The 19,357-nt window shown below is 33.7% G+C and overlaps 1 protein-coding gene across 4 annotated transcripts in view; it reads right to left on the bottom strand.

The window, feature by feature from the left end:
- Positions 1 to 561: 561 nt before the first annotated feature.
- The window catches only part of ROCK2 (Rho associated coiled-coil containing protein kinase 2), a 110,554-nt gene continuing 91,758 nt past the window's right edge, over positions 562 to 19,357 (bottom strand). Inside the window, exons 24-34 of one of the 4 annotated variants that reach the window (XM_033125605.1) lie at positions 19,148 to 19,241; positions 18,958 to 19,052; positions 17,986 to 18,165; positions 17,640 to 17,808; positions 14,749 to 14,819; positions 13,693 to 13,781; positions 13,186 to 13,264; positions 11,606 to 11,867; positions 11,307 to 11,520; positions 5,343 to 5,442; positions 562 to 4,096 (exon numbers count right to left, since the gene is read on the bottom strand). In XM_033125605.1, the coding sequence (XP_032981496.1) occupies positions 5,355 to 5,442; positions 11,307 to 11,520; positions 11,606 to 11,867; positions 13,186 to 13,264; positions 13,693 to 13,781; positions 14,749 to 14,819; positions 17,640 to 17,808; positions 17,986 to 18,165; positions 18,958 to 19,052; positions 19,148 to 19,241 (1,341 nt within the window). In that variant the 3' untranslated portion in view covers positions 562 to 4,096; positions 5,343 to 5,354. Of the gene's footprint in view, positions 4,097 to 5,342; positions 5,443 to 9,611; positions 9,694 to 11,306; positions 11,521 to 11,605; positions 11,868 to 13,185; positions 13,265 to 13,692; positions 13,782 to 14,748; positions 14,820 to 17,639; positions 17,809 to 17,985; positions 18,166 to 18,957; positions 19,053 to 19,147; positions 19,242 to 19,357 lie in introns of those variants that run through there. The other 3 variants (XM_033125608.1, XM_033125607.1, XM_033125606.1) reach the window with 3 other exon arrangements.

Raw genomic sequence — 19,357 nt, 5'->3', positions numbered from 1 at the left:
ATAATTTATTCTGTTGTTTTTAAAATCACAGTGGTCATTTTTTAAAAATCCAAGTAAATCTTTCCTCATATGCAGTTACAATCTGACTATCAGTATAGATACAAATATGTGATTTTTAGTTCAACACTTTAAATATACTTTTTTTATTAGTACCTTATCATTGATTAAAGCAACTCCTTTAAGAATACACTATCTTAGATAAAGAGTTCTCTACTTTTCTTTGGGAGGGAAGGGAACTAACATTTGAGCTATTCCAGGTATTCTATATACATTACCATATTTAATCCCACAACAATCCTGTAACTAAACAAGCTTCATTTTACAGATGAAAACACTGAGGCTCAGAGTGAATAACCTGTCCCAAATCAGATAGCCAATAAGTATCCTTGTAAAGAATCCAGATTGCTGAAGTAATGCTTTCTAGAAAACCACCTGTCAGCACACTATTTCTGACAGAATAGGCACCCTGCCTCTATCCTCAACATGTAAAGATACTATAGGTTTGCATGCTCCTTAAAATACCAAAATCATATCAGAGACAGACAGACTCCTAGTTGAAATTCTGTTTTGTATTTCTCTGTGGCATAGTGACAGGGCGGAAGATTCTCACAAGTCTGTAACCTTAATTATGACTTGTTTGCTATACCCACCTTCTATACCTGTCTTTTAGGGAAGGCAAATTTGGGGGATAAATTTCAGGAGGTTGCGGCATTCCAGTATTTCACAGGAAAAGTATGAAAATGCTTGTCTTAATTTCTTTTATTTATTTTTTAATATAAAAAGCAGGCATAAAATACAATTACATTACTACAAGATGCAACAAATTAAAATAAAAAACCAGGGGGATATGATACGATTTGTGTTCAAAGGGGACAGCCGATCAGGTATTTATGATTATCTAAACCATGCAGTTCATAACTTATTGCAATTCCAACACAACTCATTATCATGGAGAAGGGAATCAAGGAGGCGCCCCAGCATAATATTCAGCGCTGTCATACATACAGTGCTTATCTTCAAAGTGCTTTGCAAGGCAGCTGTGCTGTCTTCACAACAGGGAAGCTGAAGCCTCGTTCCAGGGGAGGAGTCAGTAGCAGTGTCAACACAACACAGACTGAGAAACTCAGAAGTGACTTGCTCTCATCAGTTTTCTAAGCATGTTTCAGCAAGGTAATATAGTGTCTGAATTTCTCTATTTTACACCGGCATCCTATAAAAATAGATTAACAATAGCAGCATAACTTCTTAAATTGTGGTTTGGCAACCCAGAGCACTTCTTAAGGATCTACAGATCGACATGCAAAGGAGATCCTTCAGAGCCAGACTCCTGTAACTCCAGCATAGGTTAGTTTAAAAACACCTTTATTTTAGATTTATTGATGCACTTACGCTTTAGAGCTGAGCATTTTAGACTTTCAGGTAGATTTTTTTAAAATTCTTGCTCCTAGACAGCATTTTAAAAAAATTATTTTCAAAAATTCACTATACATTAATTTTCAAAAGTAATACCGGCACCAGTTTTCCTTCTACTTCTGTCTCGCTATCCCCATAAAAGTAAAAAATCCAACTAAGAAAAATCCCGGTATTCACTACTTCTTAGCTCTCAAAAGGAGGTATTTATGGCTCTAGGAGAAATCAGGTGTGAAGAAGTAAGTAACTTTTGGTCTTATATTTATCTTGGAAGCTTTGGAGCCACACAAAAAAGAGAAGCTGGCACAAAATCAGGTTGTGAGACCAAGTCGGTATCATATTTAATGAGAATCGGGACGAGGACATCTGGGCAGGCGCATGCACTCATTCATGGGTGTACATGAAACCAGCAACAGGGTAAAAAGCAAATTCTTACCCAAGGTCCGAACCTTTTATTAAGCACATTGCTATTCGTTGGACAAACAACCTTATAAACAAACCATATAACGTGAAGAATCTCCATGGGAGAGATTTTTTTCACCCCTTAGAATATCTTTTCCCAAAAAAAACTTCACATTAATCTTCTTTGTATAGTTGCATCACACCATGATTCTCCATATTCTCTAATATATACAACATTCAAAATTTAAACTTTTGCCATTTTTACTCAAATATTTCAATTACTCGTGTAAACTTCAAATTATTTCACCTTAATAAAGTTTATTAAAAATATATATATATATATATACTCTCCAATTCAGAATAATATGATAGAACCTCCCATAGTGTAACAAAATCTTTATATAAAATATTAATTCAGTCTCCTTTTAACAAGTCTAAAGAATGGAAATATTTATTCTATATAAATTTTATATATTTTTCATTTTTTAATCTTGCTTAAAAAAACAAAACAAAAACCAAACAAAAACCTGTGCCCCTCCATCGGAACTGCAGAACACACCTGCGGGGAATAGCACGCCTAGGTTTGCACAGACAGCATGGAGTGCAGACTGCCTAGTGGAAGCCTAACAGGATGCACTTTCAATATGTCAGGAGGCCAAAAGCCACCCGATTTCCACAACAGTATCTCTAATTGGGGATCTAACTCTTCAAACATCTCCATACTGACCCCAGAGGGAATCAACATTAAAATGTCTTCCTTCATCGAAATATTAGATAATGTATTTCAATATCACAAACTGTTTATGTGTATGTATATAAAGAGAGACTGGTCAGACTACATCTTTTTTTGTACTCAATGCTTATCGTTGATGCATACTATAGCAGTATAAAACATACAATTTTGTGGGATGATGAGAAATACAGAAAGAATGGCCCTGCATAAACCAACTTTAATAGCACTTAAAAAATAAAAAGTTAAGTGCCTTTTAGGCCACTTTTTCCCAGTCACCAGTTTTCAGAGCCCAATACTGAAATATTGCCATATACAATTATGTGTTTAAGGGATCACATTTAAATATTTAAAATATATGTACAGTATATTTTAATTTTCTTTATACTTGAGATAATTTTTGAATGTTGTGTGAATGTAAAAATACTCACAAATGTCTTTACCAGGAATAAAAACATATCTAGGATAGTCAGCAAATTCAAAGCAAAGAAAACATTTCATAGTCACACACTAATACCTGGGGTCTGTCAAAAGGGGTTGGATGAATAATAGATATACATAAAAGATATATTAGTTCCAATACTATCCATTATTGTTTCTATCACCAATACTTAAAAAAAATTGTTATACAACCAAAATAGGCTGACAATGATAACTATTACATGTAAAAATAGTGCACTGTTTTTCTCCTGCAAAGCAAATTTGCATCCTAAGAGCTGGTAAACACTTCTTTTTTTAAAATACAGAAAAGAGTTGAGACTTTGAAAGAAATTAAATTAAGGCATTCCAAATGGGTCAATTTGCCTATCATGAAGCATTAGGAAACTGATGTAATGACGTTCAAACTTTGTTATAGTACCTGCTGAAACATGAACATGCTGCCTCATCACATACACACAAATGAGTGATACAAACCCCAACATATGGCTTATACAAGTGCATAGCTGCAAATGTCGTAAGTAATGGTATCTGATTCATGTGTATAAAAATATAAAGTGGGACGTTTAAAAACCCTCCTGCAGTATTACAGTACTATATGTGTGTGTGTGTGTGTGTGTGTGTGTGTCTGTGTGTGTGTATATACACACACACACACAGTATAATGGTCGCTTCTTAAAGATGCAGTCTGTTTCACTGTAGTGGAATCCATTCCCAGATTCTTCTGGTAAATGTGCTGGTGAAATCTCTCTGTGGAAGCTGCAAAGATGATTTCTTTAGACTTTTAACTCTTCTCAATCCTTTTGTGCAATGTAGTGTGAGTGACTGCCAAGAGAGCTTTATGGAACAAGTTTGGAAGAGTTGCATATGATACTCTTACTCTACGAACCAATCATTGTTGGTTCAACTTGTTGGAGCCCAGAAAATCTCTCCAAGATTTATAATTTATATTGCAGGAATAAAGGGATATATATATATATGTATGTATATATATATAATTCAGTCTCAGGAAAATATAGCTTTTTAATAAATTTTGGGCCATCATATTTCAGTCTTGTTTTAACTGGAAGAATATGATCACCTTGAATAATGACTGCATTCACAGAAGGCAGTTAGCTGGAAAGACAGGAAAAATAAAGTTAGTTAAGAAACTGAAATAATTTGCTAAATTCTTTGAAAAGGCATTCCATGTATATCATTAAACTATCTAGTCTTACAACTACTATACTTTTAACATTTAAATCATGCATAAACATATTTATTGTGTTACTTATTTTTAGGTACATGCAATTATATTTTTTCCTATTTTCCCATATTGGCTACACACATGACCCAAGTTTTAATACAGTTAACTGGCTATCAGGATTACACATACAGTCAGACAGCAAGTCACTCAATAAGTCATGTGAACATAAGTTTGACGTGGGGTTGAACTGGCTGGCTGCCTCATGTAGCTGAAAGGACAGTGGACTTACGGACCAGGTTCTACTTTACTATTTGACCCTTAGCCACATTTTAAAAATCCGTGAAATGGGAACATACACATTGTTGTAATAAATGTAGGTAAAAATACTCTATATCCTAGTTACAAACAGATCCCCAATATTACATGATATAAGTATATGTTTTGTGAGGTGCTTATTACAAGGTTAAGATAGACCTTCCTTTAAATCCATCCAATGTAAAAGGTTTAACTCAAGAGGTTCAATTTTTCATTCAAATCTCCTTCAGCCACTATTAACAAAACTATTTCACATTTTCTAAAAGCACAAAGACTTTCACAGCATATCATTAGCATTCTTCAGCAAGAGTAACATTAAATTTCCAAAAAGCAAACATTTCACAGCATCACAAAGAAAACCAGATCAGAAACAACTATTTCACAGCACTTATTAGACTTACAAAGTTTTTATGGTTTCAGTTCTTGCAAGTTAGAAAGGAAAGGAGAGAAGGATGGAGGGAGGAAGGAATCCCATGCTATGTTCACAAACTAATACAGTTGTAGGAACTTGAGAACATTGTAAATTTTACTTCTCTGAATATAGCTTATTTGGAATGAACAGAAAGTACCATAATTAGTTCCTTTTCCTATTTCTACGTTTCATTCCTAAGATAAAAAATTAAATGTCAACTGTATTGAAAAATATATAGCCAATAAAGAATCTGAACATAGCATTTCACTTTTATACTTAACATGAAAATTTCAGTTAGAAACTTTCCTGAAAACTACTGTTCAAATATACACTATTAAAAACAACTTAATAAAATTTCAAACGTAGTCAAAAATAATGAAAACCCACAAACAAACCACATGCGCTACAAGGAAGTACTACAATAGCTCATCTTTCATTTTGTCATTTACCCCATTATTTCTTCAGAAATCAAAAACATGGTCATCATCATCATCACCATCAACATCATCAAATGACCAATCCCAGTCTTTAAATGCCAAATCAAGCAATCTGCAATAGGAGGTTTGCAAATTTATACTCTAACACTCTTTAGAAATGGTAGTTTAATATGCTATGATCTAGAAATCACACTTTGAATGTGCTGTAGGCATGTTAACTTTCCCTTCGTCGACAATAACATGACTAAATTAAGATGGAAGCACGCAGGGAAATCTTCTTTCTCTTGATATATCATCAATGCATATAATTATGTTGGCCAGGTATGCTTTCCAGAATACCAGAGAACTGAAGACAGACATAACATCTGGGGAGAAGGCACAATCTTCTCACTGGTTCCAGATGACAATATAACCATCCTGATGCCCAGTCTGATTTGAGAACTATGAACATTTGTCAACATTCCCTTCACAAAAGTGGCCCAGATTATCGGCTCACATTTTTCTAGAATGGTACTATAAGTCCTAGTATACAAGGGGAGTAGTACTAAGAACAGAGCTGTCTCCATTCCAGCAGAACCTATGTGCTCAGTGGGTCACCAACAGTTGTGTGCTCCATGAAAAACTATGGACAAGGGAAAAACTACAGGCATATAAGCAGCATTAGCAACCAATCTTGGCTAAATAAGACAGACTTAAAGCAAGAGTATATGTGGTCTTTTCTTTCCAATCCAATTGAGTAATCTAACATTGCAATCATCTTTATTTTAAAAATAGGAGTAACCTTTTCATTGTTTGTAACTGTGACCTTCATGAATTGACTTATGGCGAGGAACTCATCTGGTCCCCAGTCATCTGTGATCACTGTACAGCCAGTGGTTCTTAAACTTTAGTGCATGATTTCCCCAATGCTACTGACAATGCATATTCCCACGACTCATCTTAAGAGATTCTGATATAACTGGACTGAAGGAAGGGAGAGCAAAGATCTGCATTTTTAAATTAAAAACCCAGGATGAATTCTGATGCAACTGGTTGACTTTGATAGTCATTGGTTGATGGATGATTACCCTAATTTAAAAGTAAACAAATCAACTTAAATTATGCTATTTCAAAATGTGAATGCAGAACAGTATTTGAGAAAACATGTAAACTTAGATATAATTATTCACTTCACATATATCACAGCCTAGTACATACTCCTTTTTGTAGGCTTACATATAAAGTAACTTTTAGCTACAGTTTCAACTCTCGTGCTTGGGAGATTGAGATCAGTAGGCCTTCCTGGGTGTCAAACCTAATTTTAGCATACTTTATGAAAACTCTGCATTTCAAATCCAAAACCTTTGAATCCCCAGGCTACTAGTGCATGACAAGTCTTCCCTTAAAACGTCTCCCTCATCCCCTTTCAGTCATCTAATTGTCAACTTCCGAAGTCTTTCTTTAACTTGGTTTCTTCCCTCCATTTTCACTGTCAGTACTTTAGTGCAAGATCTCATTAAGTCTAAACATACCAATCTCTTGTTGAAAGACTTCTATTGGAGGAACAAAATCAAACCTTCTGCAGAACAGTGTACACGGTCCCTCTGATTCTGGCTCACAGGTTTCTCTCCTGTGTCATCGTCTACCAAGGCCTGTCTACCCTCTCTGCACTGTAACCCAGTAAAACATTACAAACACCTAAGTACATAGTTCTGGCAACTCAGTACCTCTGTACCTCATATTTTTCCCAGAATTGTCTTTTCCCTTATTTCTTTGTCTGGAAAATTACTGACCCTCCACTTTTTTTGAGGCTTTTCTTGATGCCTTCAGGCAGAATTCTCCGTATTTTCTTTGTTCTCCCAGAACACTCATTCACAAATCTATTATAAACATTTTAAATAGTACTGTAATTATCTGTTCGATTGTCTATTCCTCCATTTAATTAATCAATCACTTCAGGCCTGTGCAACTTACTGCCAAAGACTGCTTCAGAAAGGGTGTATTTAATTTTGAGTTCTACTAACAGAACGTCAGAGTGCCCCTTTCCTCACATCTCACCAATACAGAATTTCTTAATCCGTACCAGTTTGGCAAGTGAAAATGGTTCTAACATTATAGTTTTAATTTCTTTGCTTAATAATCAGGGTTATCACTTTTTCATATTTACAGCAATGCCTGCATGTTCCTCACTAATTTTTATATTGGGAAGAGGCAATCATCTTTTTCTTAACGATTTACATAAGAATTCTATATACAAAGACACTATATATTGCAAATATATGGTATTTTTAAAATTTACAATGCTTTAATTTGACTTTTTGTTTTTATTCTTAGAAAGTTCTTCTCCAATCCAAGGTCAGATACATATTCACCTATTTTCTTCTACTTCATTTATGGATTTTTGACACTTCAAATTGTGTATAACTTCTTTATTTTTTCTCAAATAATTACTGTTAATTTTCTCATATTTAGAAATAGAAAAGGACAAAAATAAGATAATGATGACATAATAGCTCCCTCCACTCTTAAGTGTTAATTGTGTTGGTAATGTTTTATTTCTTAAAACTGGATAAATGAGAATTTTTTGCATTTTTGTTTTATACTTCTCTGCTTAAATATTACATTAAAAAAAAAAAGATCTTTAAAAGAAAAATCATTGAAGAGAAATACCCTCAACAGAGACCAGTATTTTGAGTCTCGCATTGAAACAAATTAGGATCTCCCCAAACTATCAAAAATCAGCACTTTGTTCACAAATATCATACTTTCCTAGTATAGTATTTTAATTTTAATTCAAAATCACCAAGAAAACATTCCTCTAGAATAGCATTTCTACACATTTTATAAACTGTCAATTCATTTCTACTCGTACTGCTGTGAGGCAGGGGGAGTATCACAGTTGAGAATGCAGAATCTGGATCCAGACTATCTGGATCTGAACTCATGGCCCTGCTACCTATTAGCTGTGTGACCTTGGGCACACAATGTTTCTGTGTCTTAGTCTCCTCATCTGTTAAATGGAGACATTAATAGTTAAATCACAGGGTGGTTATGAAGATAAATTAGTACAGTTAAAGCTCTCAGACTAGTGCCTGGCATATAAAATGCCCTCAAAAAAATGTTATTTTGTATAATACTAATAGCTAACGCTTATTTAACTATTACTTTAAAACACTTCACTACATAAAAAGGGAAGTGCTGCAAAGAGAGTTAAGAGGAGAATCAAAACAAAGAATGTCACAGAAGCCAAAGGAAAAAAATGAACCGGTACAATTGTTAACAAGACAAAGACACTGAGAAAAAGTTAAAAAAACAAAGATCAGGTGTATTTGTAGGTATTATGTTTCAGTGTGTACATAAATATATGTATATTTAATATCTAACAAAGCCAACATTTATTTTAAGAAAGACACCATGTGATTAGTGCTAAGACTAGTATTAAACACAAATGAAGAGTTAGATATTAATTACTACTGATATACAGCAGAAATTCTGTTCCTAAATTTTCTTAGATGATCCTTTAACAGCTCTACCTACACATCTATAGGAATATGTTATAAATTAGTAGAATATTAAAGGCCATGTAGTCAATGGACTCCTCTCTAGAGCCATGCCACTCGGTGTCAGATTGTGGACACACGACAGATTGAGGAGCGCTGCTCTCTAACAGTTTTGCCAAGCAGTCATCAGGTAAACACCTGTGGCGACAGGGCACTCACTCTTCTAGAACACGCCAATTTTTCCTATTTTGGAAATCTCTGATTGCCTGATAGTTTTCCATTGCTGAATTAAAAATGTGCCTCTCTGCTTGGTTCTTGTTCTAATACATCTCCCAAGGAAAAGTACTTTATACTTTAAGTCTTTATTGCTATTTATGATCTCCCATCCTTTCAAATCATTTCTTCAAAAGACTAAATGTCTTTAGTTTCTTCACTTGCTACATGTGTAATACTTTCAGATGACCCACTACTACCTCAGTCATTTTCTTCTGTATACCCTCCAATTTTGTGTATGCTACTTTTAAAACGTGACACCCAAAATGGAATGCAAACTGTAGGTGAGTTATGTAAGACAGACAGTGATGCGATTTCCTGAGTTAGTGAAGCAACAGAGACATAGATGTTAAAAACAATGGAAATAATGTTGCAGAGGCATAATAAAATAGAAAATTATATTTTAAATGTGCCCATCTTTACATTTAAAATTTCAGAGTATATTAGATTTAAAAATTTCCACAAAAATACCCTATACATTTCAGTCAGTTTTGCTATTAGTTTTTATCTACATGCACAGTTGTGAGAAAAGAAATCCCTATTACTTACTGTTGCTATGCAAAATGTATTAAAAAAATCAATGAAGAATGATTCGAAGGGCAGGGCCAGAACTAAAACAAAACAAAAAGTAACAAAAATCAAAAGTAAATGTGCTTCAAATAGACCATAATGCTGAATTGGGGGGCGGGGGAAGGAGAAGCAGGAAAGTATTTAAGTCAGTGAACATGAAAAATGTTATGTAATTGAAAACATCCCTCACTTTGTCTGAAAATTGCTTCATAAACTAATTCTATGTGTTATCATATGTAGTGAAGTCATTAACTTGTCAAACAGCACAAAAGAGTAAAGCATATCAAAAGGACTGGAGTTCTTCTAGTCCTGAAACTAAACAAATTATTTGCCCTTCTAAAAGACAATGTCTCATCTACTCCATAGGAGCATTTTAAGAGTCAAATAAGAGAATATATAAAAAGTTAAATGAGAGAACAATACATATGGAAGCACTTCAGAAGCTGCAAAGCACTGCATATTACAAGGTATTAAAATAGCATTATGCATTTTAATAGAACTATTAGTATTAATAGTTCTATAATATTAATACTAGAAATTTCGTCATTTTTAGATGTTTTGCACATGGTATAAGTAATGATCTTCAGTGTCTCTGAATGCTTTAAGTTTCTTCAGCTTAATTACTATCATATAATCACTAATTTTATATTTTTTTTAGCATACCTCATACAAAATCTCAACATTTTCACTGCTGAAACATCTACCTTTATCATTCTAAATTATTTCCTTGAGATATTAGTTTCAAGAAAAGTTTCATATAAGATGTTTGTGGTTAGAATGAAAAGCTTTCTGATAATACAGACAATGTACATCATTATTCATACACTGAAGGTCCTGCGTTAGGGAACAAAAAGGATACCTGAAATTAGATACCTGATCAAAGTATATACTTTATCCTTTAGCTAACCAACTCTTCATGATAGTTTCAATGAATAGCTGTATTTATAAGTGCTGTAGTATTTAGTAAGCCAAAAAATGGCTATTCTGAATTAAGAATTAAGTTACTATAATATAGCCACATAAAAATGCCTCCAAAAAATGTTTTTGTGCATTAATGATCATCTCTGAACTTACTCCATATTCCTAACTCTACCTCAATTACAGGGAATGTCCACTTTACCCATTAGTTAATATTTGCATTTTTAAACCTGATCTATATTGTTCTTTAAATCAAAGACAAATTATTATTTTAAACTTATAGATTTGAATTAAGACTTAGCGATATTTCAGTCCTGCATCCCATGTTATCATAAAAGAGGTTTACGAGATTTTCAATATTAAACACAATATGTATGTGTACCTGACACTTAAAGGTCTGTGGGTGCTTCTTGTCTACTAAACCAGCACATAAGTCAATGTGCTTATAAAACCCTTAAATGTTATGGTTATATACATAAACATGACAAAAACAAGCCCTTTATATATTTTTAGTTGAGTTTAATGTATGTGTGTGATTTACTAAATAAATTTGTATTACACTCATCCGAATCAATGAATGAGATATGCACCCTAAAATAGTTTCAAACATTTGGTATTCCATGGTTCATTAAAATACCAAGCAAAGGAAAACTAATTAGAAAAATTTATAGTCTGAATATAAATAGCAAAATGTTTCTAAAAACACTTTAATTTTTATCACAATTTTATTCATTACCTTGGTTTGTTCGGGGCAAGCTGTCGACTTGGCCGTCTGATAGACTGGTTTTGTTGTATCTTCATTGAAGTTCTAGGAGATGACCGTGCAAAGGGATCTGGAGCTGGAGGCTTTTTAGGTATCTTTTTCACCAACCGACTAACCCATTTTTGCTGCTCGTCTGTGGAATTTGCTAATATCAATAGATTCTTTGCCGTTGAAATATCATAATACACTATAAAGAAATATGTGAAAAAATTAATGTTTAAAATGATATGAACATAAATAATACTGATGGAGCAAGTTAATTTACTATTTACCTTTGCAAGGTGCTATAATCTCCTCCTTTTTGTCCATGTGATCTTTATGACATTTAATGTGGCAGCGACGACACTCCAAAGCAGGAGGAGGTTTAAACATATGCCACAATGGCTTCATACAAGCCTCACAGTTGGTTGGGAAATGATAGAGAGTAGGAATGAATTCATGTCCCTTGTGGCAAATATAATTGGATTTTTCTCCAACTGGCTCCACTGGAAATTCTTGTTCCTTCTTACTTTCTCCTTCATTGGCATACAGAATCTACAAATACCAAACAGAACAATGAATGATTTCTAAACATGTTATTTTTATGCAGTAACAATTTTTATACATAAAATAAGATTAGCCTAAATTATTCAGTAAGAAGAAAATGCATCTGACATTCAAACGTTAGTAGGCTCTGTCTCATCAAGAGCTTATGTGAGATAAGTCATTATACAGTCACTCTGGCTCACATTTCAAAAGAATCCATCCTGTTCAAATGGTGCCTTTTTTCCCCCATGACATCTTACTATGTTTCAGCACTTTTATCAGAATAGGCCAGCAAAAGGTAAATTTGCACTTGATGGGTGTCAGAAAGTTTTTGTGTTCAAAATAATCACCTGAAGAAATGTGGCAATTATATGACTTGATGCTTGATGATGCTCAAAAAACAGAAAACTGGTGATACATTCAAACACAGCTTTAACTGAAAAGATTTGTGTTTGGAGAATTGAGAAAGAAAGGAAAAGAGGAAAGGATGTACTCCAAGCACACCTAATAAGCATCCAGAAAATAACTCCCCCATAGTGCACCAAGCACAATGGCTATTATATAGAAGGAACTTAGTAACTAGCTGGTGGTTTGGCTTATTTTAAAATGGAAATAGTAGAAGGAAAAATTTGGCTTCACTTTAAATTGGAAGTAAAGGGCTCCTGGGTGCCAAATTTAACTTCACAAGCAACTTTTTCAACTTTCTGGAGAGCTGAGGATAAAACCAAAAACATAAGGAGAAAGTTTATGCTTAAAAAATGTCACAAGCAACCTCGAACAAAAGGATACCATAGGCCAGCTACATGATATAAACATATTACAGACTTTAAAAAGTAAAATGGAGGGGCGGCCTGATGGCTCAGTTGGTTAGAGCGCAAGCTCTCAACAACAAGGTTGCCGGTTCGATTCCCACATGGGATGGTGGGCTGCATCCCCTCCAACTAGATTTAAGATTTAAAATGGTGAATGGACTTGGGAGCTAAACTGCGCCCTCCACAACTAGACTGAAGGACGACTTGGAGCTGATGGGTCCTGGGAAAAACACAGTTACCCAATAAAAATTAAAAAAAAAAACAACAACAAAAAAACAATTCTTGTTTAAAACAAAAAAAGGAAAATGGAGAGAGGAATGAAGATGTATCCAGACTAGGCAGGAAAGTCACAGGAGAATGAACGATCTTTAAATGGGACTAAAATTGAAAGGTAATCTAAAGATGGCCCAAGAATAAAAAAATTTGATATATCATGTCACACTGACAATCTCCAAAGGTAAAAAAAAAAGCAAAACAAAACCAACCAACCAAAAACAAAATAAAACTATGTTTACCTGAAATATCCTTGGAATTTCTTTAGCATCTGCTCTATATACGTCTGTCTGTGTAACTGGTCGGACATGAAACAGCTTGCTATAAAAGATTTTTTTTAAAGGGAAGAAAATATTACCAAAATATTAAATTACATTAGTTATACTTATGTCAGAAGTTAAAATTAACTTTTTTGACCTATGTTAGAAGGTCAGAGAACATCTTGTTCTATTAATTCAATCACTCTGAGATTTTGAGAAATTTTTGATAACTCAAAGTTTTATTAGTTAAAAAAAACAACATATTAAAGACCCATGAAATAAAGATGTTTTAGCTAACTCTATATCCCAGCCTTTCATCTATATAAAGCAAATATAATAAAATGTAATAATAGTACAGCAGGAGCTTATACTATGAGTAAATACATGTACCGATGACTAATATATTACACTATCTTGATAAAAAATGTCATGTTACTTTCTTATACTTTAAAAAATGAAGTTTCTAAGTACTCTAATAAAAACACTTACTCTATATCTAAAACCATGTAAGGATTAGATTGTTCTTTATCTTGTTCACTGTCATAGAAAAGAATCTTCTTACTGCTTACAATCACATACTGTTAAAAAGAGGGAGGGAAGGAATTAAACAATGATTAAAGTTGATATATAACTAACTTTCTTTGAAAATAAATTCTATATTAGCAATCAGTATCACATAAAATACTTAAGTTAAATAACTAAAACAGTCTTAATACATCCTTAGAAAAGTTTTCCTTAAAATAACAATAAATTTTGTTTGCATATAATTTAAGTAAGCAAATTGGGAAGAAAATGAATTTAAATATTTTTTGGACTGATTTAGCTCCAAGACCCAATAGCGTAAGTAACCTTATTGCTATGGTTTAAATGTTTATGCTCCCCCCAAATTCATGTGTTAAACCCAAACACATAATGGGATGGTACTAGGAGGAGGGGCCTTTGGAAGGTGATTAGGTCACAAGAGCAGAGCCTTCATGAATGGGGTTAATGCTCACATTAAAAGGGGTTCAAAGAGATCTCCAGCCCCTTCTACCATGTGAGGATACAGCAGGAAGTCTGCAACCCGGAAGAGGGCCTTCACCAGAATCCAGCCATGCTGGCTCCCTAGACTTCCAGCCTCCAGAACTGTGAAAAATCAGTTTCTGTTGTTCATAAGCTACCCAGTTTGTGGTATTTTGTTATAGCAGCCTGAATGGACTAAGATTCTTACCAAAAATGAACATAATAACATCAATAATCATAGTAACAGAGAAAAAGAAATAAATGGGTCTTTCTGTCATTTTACCCCTGAAAAAGCAAAAACACAAAGGTCAACAAGCTTCTGTTTTCCTAACATCAAAACCTGCTTTATTATTAACAACATATTAATGGTGAAAAAGTTTTTTACAAAGATATGTAAAATCACAGCATTAAAAATCAGAAAGTTCAAACAAGTTTTGTGTCTCAAAGTTCAAGTTACATACATCTTACAACTACAAAAGTGAAAAGGCTATGTAGCTAAACCAAAAACAAAGCAAAAGAAACATATTCAAAAATACCAATTACCTTTCTAACCCATCCAAATTTTTTAGTGTTGTTTCTCACAGGTAATGAAAGCCATCCCTCTAGTCTTGATTCTATAAATAAGCACAAGAAATCAGGACAAATGTAATAATTCTCCTAAGAAAATGAGGAATTTAAAAGTCACAAAACAACTCCAATATTTCCTTTCAGAATTTATCATTGCACATTATCTAGGATATAATAAATGCAGGATCAGTATAAGCAAGTTATGCAATGCAAAACAAAATCCAGGTTACATCACATTGGAAATACATATTTTATAGTTTATAAAGTCAAATGCCTCTGATTAAACTCATGCATTTGCAAAGTTTAGCAGAAATGTTGCAAAAAAGAGAAGCAGCTCTCTGTTCTCACAGATTAACACCTGTATTAGAATCCTTTATTTTCCCTTTGAAAGGAGGCCTAACTATAGATATGCTGTGCATTTTCTTCGAAGAGAAAACATTTTAAGTGAGTAATTGCATGTTAAGAGAATATGAACTTTTAGAATGTTTATAAAATGAAATAAACTTGTGTAAATTACAAATCAAATTTGGTCAATGAGTAGCAATATAACCAAGAGATTTCTAAATTCAAAAACACCAATATCAGTAAAATTCTAGTTCAAAAAAGGAAACTGAATCCTTAGAATTTGTTCTACTGGCATTTGATCAGTATATTTTAATGAAATAATTCAGTGAAATAACCATTTTTTGAGGTTATTCTAATAAAAGTAGCTCTCATTTATTTAACTTTTACGACATGCCTGAACTGTGCTAGATGCTTTGTATAAATTTTTCTTTGACCCTCACAACCCCACAGAAAGGTCACACAGGGACACGTCTCTGACTCCAGCACTTATACTCTCTCTCAGATCAACACCTTCCAGACCATATGAACAGAAATGCTATCATTACAAACAGCCCATATACTCAACTGTCTGGACACGGTCCTACACCAGTTTAAGGGACTAAATCAGATGACCTCTAAGAGTATGCACAAGACTGAAATGATTTTATTGCTAAGTTCTAAAACAACTTCAACACAATCACTTATGATTTAGATTATATAGTGATATATACCTAAGGAATGTGGCGACAGTGTAACTATAGTTACTTTACTTTGATTCAATTAATAAGACTATGTTTTACTTTACATTCATCTGCTCATACACTAATTTCCTGTGGCATTTACATTAAATGTTTTTTTGTTTTGCATTTATTCTCATTTCTAGCTTATGTGTAGGTCATATGTTTTTAAATATGAGTATGAAAGAGGAAGGAAGGGAGGGAAATAAATCATTGCACAGGTTTTTTTCCTACAAGGACAATATGTTCAAGAGACAAAAGCAAACCAATTGCTCTTTTTTGCATTCATATAAATTTGTGCATTCATGTGACCTGGAGCAATCAAATATTTAATTTATATGTTATACATACAGTGTGTGTGTGTGTGTGTGTGTGTGTGTGTGTGTGTGTGTGCGCGCGCACAAGCACGCATGCGCCATTTTATATCATACATAATGGCATCCACATCCTATCAGGCTGAAGTCTGAGCCTCATACTTTGAGTTACTTTTTTCCAATACAATCAACAACTTGATTCGCATGGGCTCATTCTGTGACGTTCTCTTTTGGCTGTTTCTGGTCAGTATACCAAGTAGGCTGAATTTCTAGGCTGATGTCTTCCACCTAGTTTTGGCTTTTCTTCTCTGGGTCATTGGCAGAAGTGTCCAGTAGCTCCCACCTGTTCAGATGCAATTTACTAACCAGAGGCCACTTTTATCACAAGCAAGAATGCTTGTGATGTTGTGACATTTATCACTTTACAGATTATCTCAAGAGCAAAATTTTTGTACTTATACTAACTTTGTGTTAAGCATGACAATTTTATGTGTGTTCCACCTTCCTTCATTTAAACAATAAGGGCAAACACCAGATCAAATTGTCTTGTACTCTCTTTTGAGGCCTAGCAAAATGCTGACTAGGTAAGTACTTAATAAAAACCTAAACAAATCCTCTAAAACAGTCTCTGTGCTTTTTCTGTACTGTCACCCTTGATATGAAACTTGAGAAAGAATTTCTTCTTGGTTGAAAATGAATGAAACAGGCAGTGAAACCATATGCTCTTAAAGGATACAAGGTACTGCACCTCATTTCTTGTAAGCCAACAAAACATATCTATCGATTGTAATAGCAATGCTGTGTACAAATACCTTAAAAATAAACTCTGTTCATGCAGCAGTTTCTTTTTAACTGAGACTAGAGCAACTTGTTAGAGTTAGTATTAATTGTTACGAGTTTTTCACAAGGACTGAAATAAAAGTAGTGGAGAAAACCCCAAAGGTTCAAGATTTTCAGGATATCACCTGTATCATTAGGTTCCGATGAAATAGGTAAATAAGGCAAAGATTCTTCTTCTGAGTCAGAATCAGAGTCAAGAAGCATATGAGAACTGGAAGGCTTAGTGGCAATATTGAGAGAGGTAGAGGAACGTCGGTAGGTGAATGACATGGATTCCATAGTGTGTGACTGAGTGATATGAACTAAACACCCAACATAGAAAAGAAAGTAAGAATGCAGAAAAAAGTGAAGAGAAAATAAAATGAAAGCTTAAAAAGAGAGTTATCTATAATATATAAAGAGCTGATTTAAATAATTCAACATGTGGAATTTTCTTTTGCATTTTTTAATGAAAAATTTTGTTAAAAATCAGTAGTAAAATAAGTTTAAACTGTCATTTGAATCCCCACTCCAAGAAGGTTTTTCCCTTAAAGAAATGACATTTTTCCTCAAGAGCTAAAGTCACTCACAGGACTTAAAACAATCGACACATTTATATTTAAGACAATAGGTTTTAAAAAAATAAACATAAAGGCTGAAAACAAATTTGTACCTGGAAACCCATCATCTGCCTCCGCTTCCCCTGGTCCACTGCCTATGCTCGAACTATCCATACCAATGTGTAAGGCCTGGAGCTGTGACCGCAGCTGCTCAATGTCACTGTCTTTACTGTCCAGTGTCATCTGCAGTTCAATTCGAATCTGGCTCTCTTCAGCTATTTGCTATGAGAAATTAAATTACATTAAATTAATTGGATGTCATATATCTCACAGTTTTGCTTCTTAGTTCAATAATTACTAAGTAATAGAAATGTTCTATAACAAATAATATACAGACATGAAAATAATTCTACTTCTTAAAAAGAAGTCTTCAATCTAGAGTTCAAAGAGTATTCTTACCGCCTGCATTTCATTCAGTTCTTTCTGATACTTGATCATCTGCTGGGTCAATTTCTCACGTTCAGATTTCAGTTCCATATGTAGCTTTCTATTCTCCTTCTCTTTTCTCCTCACGTCTGTGTCACTACCACGCTTGACAGGTTCTTTTCGATTCATGATCTCAGCCAATTTATTCACAGCCTTAAAAACATAAAAGTATATAAATAATTAAAATAAATTATGTTGATGGTTTTTTGTTAACTCACCAATAGCAAGTTATACAACCACTTATAGTCTCCTTCCCTAAGCACAGGGCCACAAAGAAACACCTATATTAAATAATACACTTCCTTCATTATTCATTGTCTTTCTCCAATCTGTACTCCATTCATTTTTCACTCATGTTTTCTGAGAACCGTGATTAAAATGTTTATAGGTTTGATCTGATGTCACTTTCTACCACTTTGAGTTTTTAGTTCCCAGAGAGACTTTTATTAGGCAGATCTTCTTTCATTCTGAAGAGAATTTTGCATTGGATTCACATTAATAAAATACAACACATCCAAACACAGAGCAGAGCACCTGGCACCCACAGTATCCGTGCTGTGTATACAACTCACCATGAAGTTGGCAGAAGGAAAGTCAACAATCACAAGTACCTTTTTCAGACTAAATGACCCTCCTTTAGGCTGTCAGCAAATTATCATTCCCTATAGTTTCTAAAAAGCAGAAAAACTTGAAAGATTACAATAAAAAATTAGGAGTGAATGTGATTCCATATGGAAAAACTAAGAAAAACTTTAATAAACATTGAACTGGACAATGCTAATTCTAGCTTTTCCCAACCTGGCAAAAATCAGATTAATTGTGAATGTTCATAAATACTGATACCTTTAATGACTACTACTGCCAATCTGTAATGCTAGAAGTAAAATTTGTAAAATAAATAACTAAAAACAATTCAAAATCCTACTTAGAGTTTATTGTACATACTTGAGTTTTGAGTGTTCTCTCTGTTAACAGCTGCTTCTCAAATTGTGCTTTAATAGCTGCTGCACTTATCTCTTCATCTTTCAACCTCGATAGCTCTGAAACATGGAAAAATGTAAAAAATTATATGGATAACTACACCACTGACAACCAGGTATATTTAAAACAAACTTCATTCGTTGTTAATACATACGTTCTTGGGCATCTTTCAATTTGTTATTTAATTCTTCTTTCTCGTTTGCAAGATTGGCAACATCACTAGTTAGTGTCCTATTGGTTTCTTCAAGCTAAGAAATTAAAGTGGCATAAATATCATATCCCAATTTACAAATTTTTTATAAAGCAATAATTCAAAATGAAAATATCCTAGAATGTTGCTAAAACTCTTTTGTTTTTCTAGAAC

This window comes from Rhinolophus ferrumequinum, chromosome 13 (assembly GCF_004115265.2).
Source record: "Rhinolophus ferrumequinum isolate MPI-CBG mRhiFer1 chromosome 13, mRhiFer1_v1.p, whole genome shotgun sequence".
NCBI classification, from domain to species: Eukaryota; Metazoa; Chordata; class Mammalia; order Chiroptera; family Rhinolophidae; genus Rhinolophus; species Rhinolophus ferrumequinum.
Note: the sequence above shows the minus strand (reverse complement) of the source record. Positions and strands in the feature narration are given on the sequence as shown.